Below are 20072 nucleotides of genomic sequence, written 5' to 3'. Positions count from 1 at the left end.
GATCAAGAAAGAAGTTCTTATCATCTTACTAGGATGATTTATAGATAATTGCAGACTGAACGCTTGAGACCAAGTCTCTGTAAATGATAAAGATGGAGAATAGGCCATAGGGAGGTAAAATATCTACACCAGTTATCCTAGGCTTTATATAAACAGAGGCATTTCTCTAGGGTATGCCCACTTGACCCATGAAACCTAAATGAGTAATCAATGCATCCCATTTAAAAATATAGAAGTTATTCTCAAAATGTCCTGTGTTCAACATCAGCATTAAAAACAGGCCTACTGCCATATTCTGAGGATGAAATGCTGTATTTGAGGTTTTAAGACATTCTGCTAATCTGTGAGTTGTTTCCCATTGTCACAAAGGCATATTTTGATATATTTCTACCACTGGAATGTATTTTGAGGTATTACTAACAGTAATATAACTTACACCATTTGATAATTTTGCTTTCAGAATATTATTAATATTTTGAGGAATGGTGGTTAAAGTTTGCAACCTTTCATCTATGTGCATTGATTACCTTATCTGGAGTTACAAATGCTTGTTTTAGTGGTTATAATGATGTTTGGTCACTGAGACAAAGTCTCAGAAATAAAAAATGTATTTTGTCAAGGCGGGTAACAGCAGTACAGATACAATAACAGTGCATTAGTTGCTGTAAGTAATGATAGGCTTAAAAATGCTGAAGACGTATCATTAAACATAATAAAAGGCATAGGTTTATATGGCAAATATGTTGTTTTGATTTCAGTATGTTTTTCCTTTATATTCTACTAGAAATAAATAAACTCTAGTTTTTCATTTTCAACTATTTCATAAAACCAATGACAAGGACATGCAATGTACCAAACACAGATTTATCATTAACTTGTGATAACAGGTATTAAGTTAGCCAAAAGCAGTCATCATAGTTGTTATGGAAGCAAGCTCTCATTACAGAAAATGCTGTTATTAAGTCTCTGTTTTGTGCAGCAGAACTGGACATTCTCTAATCTAGATATTTTCTGTTACGATTACAACACTGCATATTTTCAGCAATATAAGGGGAACATCAGCTTACTCCAGTCATCACAAGACAGGAGCCACGTTTGATATCTTCACAGTCATTTCAGCATTACAGAAAAGTATTTGCACAATTACAGTTTCATAATATTAGCAGTGATCTTCCATTGCAAGGTAATTTTTTAAGGGTACTATGTTCAACAAAACATGTTCTGTTTCTAATTTCCTAAGCATGTTTTTTTTTACACCTAAATATAGAACCAAAAAAAAAAATGCAGTATGCGTGTACCTTCAGGTGTTTAATAAAGCATGTTTATATGAGGTGCTGATTTCAGGTTCTAGCAACAAATGCAGTCTTCCAGTTTGAATTTGCAGTACTGTAGTTAAACATTTAATGTACTAATTTTTTAATAATGCTTTATCATGTTCAGTCATTTTTATTACTTACTCAGTTTTACATGTTCACCTATATTCATCACTGTAATAGTATATTTCAATTATTCAGTCTACAAGCAAGTAGTTAGGCAAGTACAAAACGCTTTAGGCTCTATTCGTGTCACATGACCAATGTAACATGCTAACTGAAAGTATTTCTAGTTCTATAACTGAACTTAATAAGAGACTGAACCAATTCCAAACGCCAACAACTTGTAAGCAAAGAAATTCCAGCAACCTTGGATCCTGGTACAAACGATTTTATTGCAGAATATACAAAATAAAATAAAATGAAAACAAAACAACCTAGACCATCAGAGATACCTTGTAGTACTAAGCGCTTTCTCCCTCTAGAAAGTAAACGGACACCCTCAGAGTACAAAAAAAAAATTCACAGTCCTTCCCTTATATACTATATTGTGAAAATGAAGTAATTGAAGTAATTGAATAATTGAATCAATTTAAAACTTAATTCATTAATTAACAACAAAAATGGTTTGTTAACCTTGGTCCATGATACACACATTAGTTAAAACTGTTGCAGAGGTTAAAAGAAGCAAAGCAGTATTAAAACAGTGGTATGCTCAAGGAAAAAATTGAAATTCAAACTATATATATATATATATATATATATATATATATATATATATATATATATATTATACTGAAATAAATGTATATGTGTATGTATATATAAATTTTACATGTTAAAATTTGTTTAAATATTTTTAAAATACTTAGATAATAATTTTTAATGTTAAAATATAGAAATCATCAATAGTTAATCATATATATCAAATAATGTAATAATGTATATATATATATTAAATGTAAATTTGTAAATTGGAATAATGTATTAATATATTAATAAATTAATTAAATTATGTAATACTATAATATGAAATACAAATTAAGTGTAAAAATATTTTGTGTAATGGTATAAATTAGTATTAAAAAATATATAAAAACTGAGATACACTAACTGAAAAATGTCACGAATAAAAGCTAATTGTTGTGTGTAAATAAAAAATAAAATATTCATGTCGTGTAATATACATATCATATAAAATGTGATTTCAACTTGAGTATACTTGATATAGAGATATGTTCATATTATATTACACAACATGAATATTTTATATTTTATTTTTTATTTTTTATTTACACACAACAATTAGCTTTTATTCGTGACATTTTTCAGTTAGTGTATCATTTTGAAGAACGTCACCACTGGAAAAGAACTTTGTACCCCGTCAACCGTTGTATAAAATGAGACCGCTGCATAATTAGTAGAAGCTAAAAAGTACAAGCAAGTTGGTATTTTCTATTTGTAATTCTGTACAGCTTTTAGAGCTAATTTTATTTAGATTATCCAGGTGTGAGGTGGGAACAAAGTCTCCCATATAAGTGGAAAAAAGGCTTGGCACACAAGAACACTTGTTTGCTGTTTCTGTAGATATGACTATGACTTTCTCTTTACTATCATATCCTTTGCTAATGCCACCATTGAAAAGCTGTAAATAATGCAGTAACAAAATGTTATGCTATTGCTACAGGAACACTAGTAGTTACTTCAATAATTTTACTGTTCCTATTCTTTGGTGCTTGTTCTCATATTTTAAATCAAACCCTTTTGCTGCCATATACTGACAAAGTTACAATCTGAATAATAGCAGTAGATTAAAAGATGTATGGCCACATAAGAAATCATGGGTAAAAAGTTGTAAAAATGATAATAACTAATAAAACTGCAGGCACCACCCCAAAGAGTCACTGGGTCACTGAGCAAACTTTGTATCTATGCTAAATAAATACAGCATAGATGTGCAAAGTGTATGACATGGTGCTGTGGTTAACTTGCCAAGGGAAATAAATTAAATCTTACTATGAGGACTGAATGACTTAATTACTACCGTGATTTAGCCATATCAGAGGGAAAGCGGAGCACAATCTTTATTCACTTTGTATTACTCAGTGAAATATACAAGTACTTGTTAAAGCAAAAACATATTCTGCTAAAATAACTGAGAAAGGAACTATGCATACTTTCTTAGATAATAGATCCAAAAATTCCTACTTAAATGAATTCATCATTAGCAATGACACCCCTATAATAAGAGAAACACACTGTAATATCTCAGTTAGTGATGCTGAAGTCATCCAGACATAAACAGTAAACTATTACAAAGACAGGCAAAAAAGAGTGAGCATATCCAGATCCACGGAAAAATACACCATCCCCTTTCTTTGCTAAAGTCAAAAATGATTACCTGAATTACCTAAATTTCAAGATACTACATGACTGACTGTAATTTATTAACATAATGCATTGGCAAAATTTAAATAGTTATCAATTCACTGTAAAGATGTGTTTTTCTATTTGCATTGCAGGTTGCCAGAAGCTGAACTGTGAGACAGTATTTGTGTTTACTAGGTATACGTTTATTCTTATTTTCAGTACATACTGCAGTTTAGCAGTGTGCAGATCAAACTTTATTGTACTGCACTCTTCTTTTGTGAGAGCTTTGTAACAGTACCCCAAGTGATCTAAAAGCACAACAATGCTGTGGATGTTTCAAAGTGTAGTATTACTGTTTTCACCTGCCAGTACCTTCAGTACTATGCACCGTGGATGTAAATTGCAAATCCAGACAGAAAAAGGTTTGAACAAAGATGGAGACATAATAATCGGAGGACATTTTCCTCTCCTTTATACTAATACTTACCCTGAAGCTACATTTGCACAGCTACCTCAACAACCCTACTGGAAAACGTAAGTAGTTTTGTATCAAAAGTCAGTCTTGGTATTGTGAAATGTGTAGAATCAACACAGATCTTCAGGCATCTATCATCTTTGCTTACTGTGCATGTTTAATTCAATTTAATATTCATGTGTCCGTGAGTATTTTAGCTCATGTCTGAAAAGTTACATTTTGCACATTGATGCACAAATATAGCAAACAAAAATGACAAACAGCAATAGAGTTAAATTCAATAGTATATACTTTCACTGCCAATAAACAAGACAAATATATATACCGAATGTCTGCTTAATGTTTTCACAGATGTATGACTGACCACAATAGCTATCAAGAGGTTAACTGCAAATTTGCCTTTTTTCCTTTTGTTGATTTTTGCATGTTTTTTTTTTTGTTTGTTTTTTGCAGTATTGTTAGGTAGTTCTAGAGGAATACCAAACTTCCTCTTGGCTGGAAGGCATAAGGACACAAAATAATAACTTGGTCTTAGCCAAATGGATGACATTTGATTCCTAATGAGATTAAGTTTCAGTGTGCTAGACCATTACCATGTACATACTATGCTGCATTGCCTTCATGGCTTATACAACTGGTAAACACACGTGCACTGTTACTGCATGCCAAAAACAACTAATTCATAAAACCAAGTGACAATGTAGCTTTGGGTTTCAATGCAGCATTTCTATATGTCTGTCTGTTTCTATCTATCTGTCTATCTCTCAATCTATCTACCGTATTCTTCTGCATTTTGTTAGAAATGAACAGGTATAAATAATTAAATGCACCCTAAAATATATTTTGACAGAGCCATAAAGAGAGCAAGTGAAAGGATAATTTATCTCTCTTTTTCTGGTTCTCTTTCAGCTTCCCTGTATACAGAGTTTGGAAGGTATTGTCACACCCACCTTTTGTCACACCACAAATAATTACAAAAAAATCATTGAGCCAGTGTTCCATCTAAACTATACATAAAAATAACATTGATGAAATAGGGAATAGGCTCCTATACCACTATATGGGAGATTGTGGCCCACACTCTCCTCCAACTTAATATAAAGTACATCCAAGATCAAAAGACAAAAAAATTTACTATGACCTTCCTTTACTTATCTTCCATTCCAATGCCAACATGCTTAAAATTTAGACTGCACTAAACAGAAGTTGCAAGTTTGTCTTTCTCGCAAGAAGCCTGGATGTACCACTGTGGCCTTGGTAATCATTTGGACTGATTAACTACAAACAGTACAGCTACTATTTTTTATCAGCTTGATATTTAAAATAATCAACCTAGGCCACTGCCCCCCAAGTCAAAACTTCAATTTAGGCAGCAAGACTACTGTCTATAGAATGACTGCCTTACCTAAGGCAGATCAGTATTTAAAACTACACTAGGAGAAACAGCCTTCTCAAAACTTAGCCCACCTGCTTGGAATCACCTTCCACCTTAGATTAGACAAGAAAATACCTTACAAGCTTTTAAGGCACAACTCAAGGAACCCCTAACAAAAGAAGCTTTCTGTAAGTCTTCCGGATAATGGTTAGAAAACTACCAGTATACAGCTGTCAGTGCTCTAATGTAATGACTAGTTACTTAAAAAAATGTTTTGAAACCTCTGCTTATTCTTACTTCTCGTATGTAGTGTATACATTAGGGCTTACTACAAACTTAGATTTTGTGACTTTTGACAAACTTTTGAAATTCCAGCTGATGCCTACCCATGATTAGACTCAACCATAGCTATTACACAGACCGGTTAATAGTAAAATCTCCGGACAAATATATATTGCATATATTATGACTTTCTACAAACTTAAGCTATTTACTGCTGAACAATCCTTCCATATTTGCTCATCTAAATGTTTGAATATAATATATATTTTCTTTTTCTCAACATCAACAACTACTGTACATGTGCAACTTTATCCCATAACTCCATTGCCTTATGGTCCAAGCCATAACTGAAAAGCATTTCTGATCAGTCTTCATACTCTGTGATCAAATTACAACTAACTAACTAACTAACTAACTAACTAACTAACTAACTAACTAACTAACCTACTAACAAACACGCATAAAATGTAGGTGACAAAACTGAATTCTGAGTATTAAATCTAATCATGCCCCAAGGTAATTGAACTGTTTATCTTGCTACATATTGACTTTATTTGACTCAGATGTGCTCATGCTCTGCTCCTGAATGATGTCACTTTTGCCTTTCTTTTCTGCTTTTCTCTCTGCTGCCTAATCTTCTCCATGTTGACATTATCATCTCATCTTATGTAATAGTAACAAGCACTGCTCAATTGAACAGATCTGTCCCTGCTATCGCCACTTCCTGTCCTCTCCTCTTTTTCTTCTAACAATACTTTTCTCTATTCTGCAATAATATAGAAGCTGCTCATTATTACCACTAACTAAAAAAAACCATGTATTATACTGTAAAATATGTTAAATACCTCCCGTTGTTATTAAATTGCTGATTTTCACATGAATATGGAACACCTGTTTCTCTGTATTATGCTATGAAGCTGTAATATATTTGTAATATGTTGCATATTATGTCTGTAATTGAAGCCTTTCTCCCTGGGCCTCTGTTGAAAATAGGTTCTTCTTGACCCAGTCAAACTATCCTGGTAAACAAATGTCAAATAAAATAATATAATAAAATAAATAAATAAACTATTTTCTAGCTAAGTGTTTCAGGTAGTCTTCTTATATGGTGTTCAAGTTTCATGTCTGGAGATTTAACTATCCAGACTGTGTGATAACTATGGGTGAGTCTAATCATATGCACCGAGGTATTTGAAATATTTATCTTGCTATATATTGACTTTATTTGACTCATACATGACAAGACCTGGCATCTATCGGACTCTGTGAGATTCCAGACATTATTTGTGTTTATTGTGTATTGATATCAAAATTATTTGCTTTAAACCATTTCCAGATCCTGCTAAACTCTGCTTGTACAATGATTTGCATGTCATTAGACCAAATGCTGGATTAAAGAAAGATTACTTCATCTGAATAGAAAATAATGGAAATACCAGGCAATTCTATGATCATTTGTGAATTGTATAGTGGAATGAATATTGGACTAGCTCTGGTACTCATTGAGAAACCTGCTGGCTAGTCTGTCATCATGGCAGTAGACATTTTTAACATGACTATTAAAATTCTCTCTCCTAGGTAGTTTTGAAACCACTGTATCTGAGAATTTGCCAAAAATAATATTCTATGACCAGTGCATAAGACAATAGATATCAAATTCAAGTACATATTTTAGCTGTGTGAGAACTGTTCCTTCTGTTAGATCATTCTCATTGCACCAATACTTTTCTTGGTGTTAGTTCTATGATACAAACAAATATGAATCTCACTTGGGTGTAAAAAAACTTGAATTCAGAGTGGAATTCAAAATCATGTTTTATATTTGGGTAAAAGCCCCAAACACCTTACTACAGGAGTTTCATCCCTACACCCCTTACCTAATGCAATTATCTAGGTAGTCACTGCACCTTAGAGACAAGAGTTACCTTCTTTCAGTCAAGGCCATTTCAGGTATATTTTTGCACTCAGTGCTGTTTGCAGCAAGTGTTACCGACACTGGTGACAGCTAGTAAGCTGTACTGGTGTTATGTCGTTTTCTGAATCCACATTGCTCGGTAGGAATGAGGTCATAATTAGGAAGCTGGTACTTACCTATATATACTACTGTTTCCATTATACTGCTAAAAGGTGACAGACATGATCCTGGTTTATTGTCATCAGAAGATACAGGCTGTAGAGGTTTTGGCTCTGATGTAGCAGTAGCTGGTTTTCATGTTTCAGGACTGAGGCAATGGCTAAATGAAATTTTGGTGATGACAACTAATGATATGGCTATGTATGAGGTCTTCAGCTGAAGGGATGGAAGATGAAAAAAATCATACTGTTGGAATGATTTATTTGGATGTTAAAGTTTTTTTTTCCATTCTCCTGTAGCATATTTCTCTAGAAGTTTAATTAGATGTCTCAGTTAAGTGTCTGACATGTGACAAGGCAAGTTTGTGGCTGGATGGATTTAAACTTATTTTTTTAGAAAACAGCTCTGTCTAGTATTAGTTATGTCTAGATAACTCAGTGATAAATTCTAAATGCATGGAACAAGTATCTCCCATAATCTAACATTTTAATTGTATACAGTCATGCTTAGGTTCAAATATTATTTATGTTTATTTTCTGTGTAGTTAGAGTTTGTAAGTCTGATCTTTAGTAACACATTTGTTTATTTTATTTTATTTTATTTTACATTTGTTGACTGGGATAGTCCGACTGGATATATGTCCATTTTCAGCAGAGGCCCGGGGAGAAAAGCTCCAAGATAATAATAAACATTCAACATTTAGTAAATGCTAGTTTCAAGCAGATTACATTCATAAGCAATACCAGCATTTAGCACATATAGTACTAACTTATTATAAAACACTTTACAAAAATTAACATTATTTTCAAAGTTATATATGCATAACATGTTTTTTTTCATATTTTTCATATATAAACATAATGACGTTTGAGCAATGTAATCCAATGTCCTTCCAATTATGCCATGTTTTGCTCCTGTGCATAAGCTTAGTGATGAGGGTTATAGAGAGCCACTGTGTTTTTTATCCTTTGCATGCTTTGCTTCCCTATAGGATTTTTTCTGAAGGCTGTTCAGAGTCTTATGTAGGACATCCAAGGTTTTCCTGCTCTGCTGCATACCAGGACTGATGAACCAATCTTTCTCTGGAAGAGTTGCTTTGAGCTTTATGCAGCTTTTGTTCTAAGATGTGTCTGCAAGTACTGAGGGATGAAAGAGTTTGAATTGTCTTCAGTGTCCAGAACGGCATAAGTAGACATTGTTCACTGATTCTGTAGAGGTATGTCAAGATGAAATAAGTTTATTGTTTATGACAGTGATATTCAGCAGTGAGTGCTTCCCGGGCTAGAATTTTCATCTTATGTGGTTCATACCTATTTGAGAAGGTCTTAGCCTATTGGTTCTTTTGTTCATTTGAACTGTACTGGTCTTGTGCCCAAAATAGTACTACACACTGCAAAGGAGGGGCAGACATATTTGAGAGGGCTAATGGTAGCCAAGACTAATGACGTCCATAGCCTGTGACCGCCCATGCAATCCCTGTGCTTCTCCAGGCATGTATCACTGGTAGAATTCAAGACACTGTAGCAACATCATGAAGTGCAGATGCAGGTATAATCCTGCAGGACACAGCTAAGATGACAGCTGATCGGGCTGTGTGCCTACTCTGGTGATGGGCTCTATGGCAGGTGGTCAAGCAATACTAGGGTATGGGTGTGCAGGAACAGTCGGTTAAGGATATGTTTACTCATCAAGATGACTTCCACCTAATTTCTAGCCAATTCATTGTCTGCTGCCTGGATGACGGGGTGGTGTTCACCACTTCTGAGTACATATGGGGCCCTGAGGATGGTTGACGGCATTTTTCAGCTTGTTCCATAAGTCACTTACAACATTTTTACAACTTTTATTCTAGTTAAACTGGCCCTAGGATCTTTTTTAACTACTAGGCAGGCACAATGCACAATGGCAGTTAAACAAAACAGTGTAATGGAGAATATTACAAGCAATGTAATCATTATGAAACATAAAATAGAATGTAATAAATAGTTTCTTCCCCCATATGTATGTCACCAGCTAATCATTAGCTGTCCAGCTGACAATAAGACAATACAATGAATAATTTTGAAAACATTTTTTAAGAAGTTGTTAAACAGCTGAACCTTAGAAGATACATTTGAAGACACTTAAAAAACAAGTTTAGTAGCACTGTTTAGGTGTAAAAAACATAAAGCATAAAACATTGAAAAATAGTTATATATAATATACAGTTTTGTTATCTACATTTGAAAGTTAAGGATTACTTTGGTAGTATGTTCCTAATGTTTACATATGATATGGACTGATGACTTATGGTGAAGGGACAGTTTCTATAAAAAAACAAAAATTACACTGATACTGGTTTACAGCAGCAGACAATAACAATAACAAATAATGCAGATAGAATAGAAAGGGTATATATTAGTTCACGAAAATGTGATTCTGGTGAACACCTATTCATCGACCCCTAATCAGCAAAAATTCATCAGTGATTCACTGAATTTACTAAGGGCAACAAAATAGTTGACCGAAGCACAACGGACCAACTTGTAGTTGCCTCGAACCCACCCAACTACACCCCCTTAATTATATATACCAACTCTGAGATCGCACTACAGTGGAGAAAAGGGCAAAATCTATATTTGTCCGTTGTACTTTTGGCAACTATTTTGTTGCCCTTAGTAAATTCAGCAAATCATTGAAGTGATTTTCACTGATTAAGGGTCGATGAATATGTGTTTGCCAGAATAACATTTCAGCAACCTAATATAGACCCCATAGAAAGCATAGAAATCATAGGATGTTCAAGGCTACTAAGTCTTGAGACACTTACATCTTACCAGTTCCCACCCTAGACTGCAACTCTTATCTCAAGGATGGCTAGGTCAATCATACGAGGTGAATTTATGTATACCCATATAATTATCCAGGTACCATTTGAAGAAAGATATAGTTTATAACACTGCTTTATCTGCAGATGAAGTGTGTTACAAAGGTGAGGGAAATGCTGAGCAATGATCCTGTCTGTCCATTGTGTTTTACTGATCTTCTGAAGCAGGTTTAGATCCCCATGGACTCTTTGATTTGTGAGCTCCTGAACTACTTGGTCCCTGATTATCAAAAGGTAAGGCATTGGTCTCCTCTGTGTAGCCTATAAGACACAGAAAAAAAGGGTCAGTGGTTCTAGCTTTTTCTGTTAGCTTCAGGATTTTAAGCCTGTGATCCTTTTTGTTTGGAACCTGGAGTCTTTAACTGCTTAATATGTTGTCGAGGTACATCCCAAAGGGGACACTATATTCTATAAGTGGTCTGACTAGTACTGAATATAAGAGGATTATAACATTTTTAAATCTGGATAATATTTGTTTGCTGATCAGCTGCACCAAGTGGAAGGATGTCCTGATAATTGTGCTACATGTGGTTAAAGCAGAGGGAATTATTAACTAAGATTCCCAGAACTCTAACTACATTTTTATTTGAAGAGGGGTACTGTCAATGGTTCATGATCAGGGGAGGGTTTGTCTACTAAATGTGACAATGATACATTTTTAGCATTTAATTTAATACCATTTCAATGCATATTTATATGTGTAAGTTCCTGCTGGAAGGCTTTTGTCTCAGAAGAGGATTTGACAATGAATCCAATCTGCAAACTTGGTTAGTCAGAGGTCTTGGTTTCCAGTCTGTAGGTCAAAGAAGTAAACACTGAATAAAACCAGTCCCAGCACTTAATTCTTCAGAAAACCATTGGTCACCTTAATTTTTCTGGTGCAGCTCTTGCTACCCCCAGTCAGGGACAGATTATAATAGGTTTGAATGAGGCACCCGGCCACAACTGATAACTTCAGTCAGACCGATCTCAATAAGGCTTCAGTTCTAATCATTTGAAATAAATTTGTTAACTTCAGGACTGCTACCATATTTTAGTTAGAGGATGTGCTGAATGTAACATTCACTAATTTTGCAAGCTTTTTCTTTTTTTTTACATGTTTAAACATCGCCATATGTATTTGTTTGCACTTGGGTGTCTGAATTGGTTGTTTGCACACGTGCAATATCTGCCCATGACCTTGAGAAAGAGAGATCGACATGCATTGTTGTTGGGGGGGAGTTTGAGTAATTGACTGTGTTAGGAGAGCAGGATGTAACTTAGACTAGTTGGGCTGCAGGCAAACTAACAGCCCCTATTTCTAGTTACATTTTTAGTTGAGGCCTCATACATTGCAGTCATTTTTGAGGACTGCACTCGTGATTATGTGTTTACATTTCACTCTGATTCCCATGCTAACAGATTGAGAGTTTTTTGTTACAGTCTGATGAGGTGTATCATGGTTATACAGTAAAGTGGGTCTAACTGATGAGTGGGAAGGATGGATGCTGTTTGTGGATGAAAGCAACTTAACCTCTTGATGTTGTTTCCTTAATTAAAATTGAAAAAAAAAATTCCAACAAAGCAAATGGAAAAAAATAACCTTAACCATTACAGCCACTGGATTCTGTTAAATTAGGTGCTTAGCCTAATTTAATAAAATCCTGTGTCTGATTGTCACAGCTGGCGTATCTTTTTCATTTTCATTTCCTTAATTAACTGCTTGGCTTTGCAGGGATTAGGGTGTGGAATAAGATGGAATATTTGTGTGAAACAGTGCTAAACTTATGTAGCTCTCGGTTGTCCCTGAATTCAAAGAACACTTCTGTTTGTGATTCATACTTTTGGCTTCTTCCTCATAAAAGTAGTATTTTTCTGACAATTCTTTAATTTTTCCAATTTCCGGAAATGACAGACATTTGAGTTTCAGACTTTATATCCTCATATCCTACAGAAAATGCACGCTAATGAAAAAATAGAGCATTTTTAAAAATCTGCCTATGATGTACTCTCTCTTTTTGTTGGCTTTGTCTCTAATTATTACATTAAGAGGTTAAGAAGTAGCTTTCTTTTCTTTCCTTCTTTCTTTTCTTCTGTCGCAGTAATATATGGTGTACACAGTAAAGGGGCTACAACTGCTGAGTGTAGGGTGTTTGTAGATCAAAATAACTTACATTCTGTTTGTTTACTTAGGTAAATACCTGGTTTTGCAGGACAAATGAGCCTTTGTGTGAAGTACCTTCACCATAAGTGACTACTTGTGTTAAACAAAGCTTATAGTCAACTGTCCATGATTTTGCAGAAAGCTCCTGTAATTTGCTTCATATTTTGGTTTTCTTCTCTTAAAAACTTTGTTTTACATTTATTCCTGCAAAGTCATTGATAACTGCATTAATTAAGAAGACATTTGAGTCCTGGACTTAATTTCATTCAGAAATACACAGAAATACAACAAAAAATGTTAATCTAGTAAATTTTTAAGTGTATAAAATCAGTATTTAAAATCTGTCTCTGATTTTTTTCAGAAAAACTTTGCATGTAACATATTTACCCCTACTGTATTATTTGCACAATGTTTACAGTAAATACTATGGTACTGGTAGTGTACCTCATCATTATAATTACAGAGAAACTGGTACTATACCTTCATCATTATAGATACAGTGGTACTGGTACTATACGTCATCATTATAGATACAGTGATACTGGTACTATATCTCAACATTACAGATACAGTGGTACTGGTACTATACCTCATCATTATAGATACAGTGGTACTGGTACTATACCTCATCATCATAGATACAGTGATACCGGTACTGTACCTCATCATTATAGATACAGTGATACTATACCTTCATCATTATAGATACAGTGGTACTGGTGCTGTACCTCCATGGAGTGATACTGGTACTATATCGCATCACTATACATACAGATATACTAGTACAATACCTCATCGTTACAGATACAGTGGTACTGGTACTGTACCTCATCATTATAAATACAGTGATACTAGTACTATATTGCATCACTATAGATAGAGAGATACTGGTACTATACCTCATCGTTACAGATACAGTGGTACTGGTACTATACCTCATCATTTCAGATACTATGGTACTGGTAAAATACCTCATCATTACAGATAAAGTGGTCCTGTATTGTACCTCATCATTATAATTACAGTGATACTGGTACTGTACCTCATTATTATAGATGCAGTGATACTAGTACTATACCTCATCGTTACAGATAAAGTGGTACTGGTATTATACCTCATTATTTCAGATACAGTGATACTGGTACTGTACCTCATCATTATAGATACAGTGATACTGGTACTATATCTCATCATTACAGATACAGTGATACTGGTACTATATCTCATCATTACAGATACAGTGATACTAGTACTCTACTTCATCATTATAGATATAGTAGTACTGGTATTATACCTTCATCATTATAGATACAGCGGTATTGGGCTATACCACATTGTTATAGATACAGTGGTACTGGTACTATACCTCATCATCATAGATACAGTGATACTGGTACTATACCTCATCATTATAGACACAGTAGTACTGGTACTGTACCTCATCATTATAGATACAGTGATACTGGTACTGTACCTCAACATTGTTTGTTTGTCTTTTTGGCTTTTCCTGGTTAGGGGTCGCCACAGTGGAACTCCAGTCTGCTAATGATTGGCAGTAGATTTATATGGTGCCGAGTTGCCAGCCTGATGCCCAGCCTTCAGTAAAGGCATGCCCATTCACGCATGTCTTCCGGAGGCCACTTGACTGCGAGGAGGACATGCAGACTCCACACAGAAGGCACTCCAGCCGAGAATCGAACAGGAGAACCTCTTGCTGTGAGGCAACAATGCTACCGTTGTACCACCGCGGCTTCATCATTATACATACAATAGTACTGGTACTGTACCTCATCATTATAGATACAGTGATAATGGTACTGTACCTCATCACTATAGATAGAGTGGTACTGGTACTATACCTGTATTACAGATACAGTGATACTGGTACTATACCTCATTGTTATAGATACAGTGATACTGGTACTGTACCACATTGTTATAATTACAGTGATATTAGTACTGTACCTCATCATTATAGATACAGTGGTACTGGGAATATACCTCATCATTATAGATACAGTGATACTGGTACTGTACCTCATCATTATAGATACAGTGATACTGGTGCTGTACCTCACCATTATAGATGCAGTGATACTGGTACTATACCTAATCATTATAAATAAAGTGGTACTGGTAATATAACTCATCATTACATATACAGTGGTTCTGGTACAATACCTCATCATTACAGAAACAGTGGTACGGATACTGTACCTCATCATTATAGATACAGTGATACTGCTATTATACCTCATCATTGTAAATACAGTGGTACTAGTAGCAGCCTTCATCATTACAGACACAGTGGTACTGGTACTATACCTTCATCATTACAGATGCAGTAATACTGGTACTATACATAATCATTATAGATACACTAGTATTGGTACTATACTTTATCATTATAGATACAGGGATACTGGTACTATACCTTCATCATTATAGATACAGTGATACTGGTACTGTACCTCATCATTATAGATACAGTGGTACTGGTACTATACCTCATCATTATAGATACAGTGATACTGGTACTATATCTTTATCATTACAGATGCAGTGATACTGGTACTATACCTCATCATTATAATTACAGTGGTACTGGTACTATACCTCATCATTATAAATAAGATGGTACTGGTAGTATACCTCACCTTTACATATACAGTGGTACTGGTACAATACCTCATCATTACAGATACAGTGGTACTGGTATTACACCTCGTCATTATAGATACAGTGGTACTGGTACTATACCTCATCATTATAGATACAGTGATACTGGTACTATATCTTTATCATTACAGATACATTGATACTGGTACTATACCTCATCATTATAGATACAGGGGTACTGATACTATACCTCATCATTATAGATACAGTGGTACAGGTACTATACCTCATCATTATAAATACAGTGTTACTGGTAGTATACCATACCTCATCATCATAGATACAGTGGTACTGGTACCTTACCTTTATCATTACAGATGCAGTGATACTGGAAGTATACCTTATCATTATAGATATAGTGGTACTGGTACTATACCTCATTATTATAGATACAGTGGTATTGGTACTATACCTCATCATTGTAAATACAGTGGTACTGGTAGCATACCTCATCATTAAAGATACAGTGGTACGGGTACTATACCTTTATCATTATAGATACATTGGTACTGGTACTAAACCTCATCATTACATATACAGTGGTACTGGTACTATACCTCATCATTACAGATACAGTGGTATTGGTACTGTACCTCATCAGTATAGATACAGTGATATTGGTACTATACCTCATCATTATAGATACAGTGATACTGTACTACATCTCATATTTATAGATACAGTGGTACTGGTACTATACCTCATCACTATAGATACAGTGGTACTGGTGCTATACCTCATCAGTATAAATACAGTGATACTGGTACTATACTTCATCATTATAGACACAGTGGTACTGGTACTATACCTCATCATTATATACACAGTGGCAATGGTACTGTACCTCATCATTATAGATACAGTATTACTGGTACTGTACACATCATTACAGATACAGTGGTACTGGTAGTGTACCTCACCATTATAGGTACAGTGGTACTGGTACTGTACCTCAACATTACACTTACAGCAGTACTGGTCCTATACCTTCATCATTATAGATACAGTGATACTGGTACTATAGCTCATTACAGATACAATGATACCAGTACTGTACCTCATCGTTATAATTACAGTGATACCGGTACTGTAACTCATCATTATAAATACAGTGGTACAGGTACTGTACCTCATCATTACAGATACAGTGGTACTGGTACTGCATCTCATCATTACAGATACAGTGATACCAGTACTGATACCTCTTCATTATAATGACAGTGATACTGATACAGTACCTCATCATTACAGATACAGTGGTACTGGGATTATACCTCACCATTATAGCTACAGTGGTACTGGTACTGTACCTTATCATTATAGATACAGTGGTACTGGTACTGTAGCTCATTGTTATAATTACAGTGATACTGGTACTATACCTCATCATTATAGATACAGTGGTGCTGGTACTGTACCTAATCTTATAATTACAGTGATACCGGTACTGTACCTCATCATTACAGATACAATGGTACTGGTACTGTACCTCATCATTACAGATACAGTGGTACTGATACTGTAGCTCATTGTTATAATTACAGTGAAACTGGTACTATACCTCATCATTATAGATACAGTGGTGCTGGTACTGCACCTCATCTTATAATTACAGTGATACCAGTACTGTACCTCATTATTATAGATACAGTGGTACTGGTACTGTACCTCATCATTATAGATACAGTGGTACTGGTACTATACTTCATCATTATAGATACAGTGACAATGTTACTATATCTCATTACAGGATACAATGATACCGGCACTGTACCTCATCATTATAATTACAGTGATACCAGTACTGTACCTCATTATTATAGATACAGTGGCACTGGTACTGTACCTCATCATTATAGATACAGTAGTACTGGTACTGTACCTCATCATTACAGATACAGTGGTACTGGGAGTGTACCTCACCATTATAGCTACAGTGGTACTGGTACTGTACTTTATCATTATAGATACAGTGGTACTGGTCCTATACCTTCATCATTATAGATACGGTGATACTGGTACTATACCTCATCATTACAGATACAGTGGTACTGGTACTGTAGCTCATTGTTATAATTACAGTGATACTGGTACTGTACCTCATCATTATAGATACAGTAGTACTGGTACTGTACCTCATCTTATAATTACAGTGATACCGGTACTGTACCTCATTATTACAGATACAGTGATACCAGTACTGATACCTCTTCATTATAATGACAGTGATACTGGTACAGTACCTCATCATTACAGATACAGTGGTACTGGGAGTGTACCTCACCATTATAGCTACAGTGGTACTGGTACTGTACCTTATCATTATAGATACAGTGGTACTGGTCCTATACCTTCATCATTATAGATACAGTGATACTGGTACTCTACCTAATCATTACAGATACAGTGGTACTGGTACTGTAGCTCATTGTTATAATTACAGTGATACTGGTACTATACCTCATCATTATAGATACTGTGGTGCTGGTACTGTACCTCATCTTATAATTACAGTGATACCGGTACTGTACCTCATTATTATAGATACAGTGGTACTGGTACTGTACCTCATCATTACAGATACAGTGGTACTGGTACTATACTTCATCATTATAGATACAGTGATACTGGTACTCTACCTAATCATTACAGATACAGTGGTACTGGTACTGTAGCTCATTGTTATAATTACAGTGATACTGGTACTATACCTCATCATTATAGATACTGTGGTGCTGGTACTGTACCTCATCTTATAATTACAGTGATACCGGTACTGTACCTCATTATTATAGATACAGTGGTACTGGTACTGTACCTCATCATTACAGATACAGTGGTACTGGTACTGTAGCTCATTATTATAATTACAGTGATACTGGTACTATACCTCATCATTATAGATACAGTGGTGCTGGTACTGTACCTCATCTTATAATTACAGTGAAACCGGTACTGTACCTCATCATTACAGATACAGTGATACCAGTACTGCACCTCTTTATTATATTGACAGTGATACCAGTACTGTACCTCATCATTATAGATACAGTGGTAATAAACAAAAACGCACCAAAATCCCAGCACAGGGCCAATATTAGGGCTAGGTAACTGCAGTTGTAGATCACCACACAAAAGTTGATTCGAATCCAAAATCAGTTTATTTAAGACAGACCAGATAGGTAAAAGCAGTAAATACGTAGAAACAATGAACTTCATGTTTCGTCCAAAACTTCATCAGAATAACAACACACATAATTAGATAGCATTTAAGTACCCTAATTAAAATTCAAAATAGCCAATAAAATTGAGTGTGTCATGAATAAATTAATAAATTAATATAAACACATTAAATATCTATTAGACAAAACCATAACAATTTAAAATAGTTAAAACCTATTGAAACAATATAACATTGTAAAATTTATAACATACAATCCATATTAAATACATTTAAAAGAAATAAAATGTTATATAAATACAATGTCAAGTGTATATATGTGTATTGAAGTATGTTTGATGTTTTTACTAAATGATCTTATCCTACCCTCTAGTGGAGAAAATAATAAATTCAATAGGCTACAAATCTTGTATAGGTATAAATACCATATGTTACAAATAACACTAATCAAATTTTAAAGTTTAGCTGATCTCATTTTTAAGACAGGTGCTAGAGTAATCATGTCATTGATACATGGGAATTTGTTAGATTCTAAAATTAACTGCCAATATAACTCCCTGTATGCTACTAGGGTTTCCCAACAACCTCCCCTAGGATCTAGTGGGACCACTTCCAGCACAAAAAAATTGAAATAAGCCCCCTCACAGACCAACGTATGTTTGTACAAAGAATTTGTGTTACACTTGGTTCTAATATCATATAAGTGCTCGTAAATTCTTTGTTTTATTTTTCTTTCGCTTTTACCAATATAAAATGCTTCACATTTTCCACAAAGAGCAATATATATGATACCTTTGGTGTTACAGTTAGCGAAAGAACCTAAAGTTAGTGTCTTTTTACGAGCTGCTAAAAAATAAGTGCTACCTGTCTTCAAGTTCTTACAATATGAACAAGCTCCACATTTAAAAACACCAATTTTTTTCTTTTTGTTATCATCCAGTCGCTTAGTGTTACTGACTTTTTCTAAAATACCTTTTATATTACAACCTCTTTTATAGATATATTTTATTTCTTTATCAAAAATGTGTCCCAAATTGGAAACCTTTGCAAAGTTGTTCCATTCCCTGTCAAAGATCTTTCTAACCTTACCAGCCTGTCCATCATAGGTAATAATAAGGCCAGATGAGAGTCCATCGTTAGGGGTGTTTATATTAGTCCTGGTGGTAACTTCATTTACTTCTTTGCCCAAAATGGGTGCAAATCTACCCTTTCTTCCTTCTGTAACTTCCTGAAATATCTGCTCGATCATTTCTAAAGGGTAACCCCTGTCCAAAAACATACACTTCAAGTAGTCACATTCCTTAATAAACAGTA

The 20072-nt window shown here is 34.6% G+C and overlaps 1 protein-coding gene across 1 annotated transcript in view; it reads left to right on the top strand.

The window, feature by feature from the left end:
* The first annotated feature begins 4065 nt into the window (after positions 1-4065).
* LOC122814912 (extracellular calcium-sensing receptor-like) overlaps positions 4066-20072 on the top strand; it is a 202698-nt gene continuing 186691 nt past the window's right edge. Inside the window, exon 1 of the mRNA XM_044087177.1 lies at positions 4066-4217. Coding sequence (XP_043943112.1) covers positions 4066-4217 — 152 coding nt within the window. The remainder of the gene's footprint in view (positions 4218-20072) is intronic.

The sequence above is a fragment of the Protopterus annectens genome, chromosome 11.part0, assembly GCF_019279795.1.
Source record: "Protopterus annectens isolate FY-2018-M chromosome 11.part0, PAN1.0, whole genome shotgun sequence".
NCBI lineage: Eukaryota > Metazoa > Chordata > Ceratodontiformes > Protopteridae > Protopterus > Protopterus annectens.
Note: the sequence above shows the minus strand (reverse complement) of the source record. Positions and strands in the feature narration are given on the sequence as shown.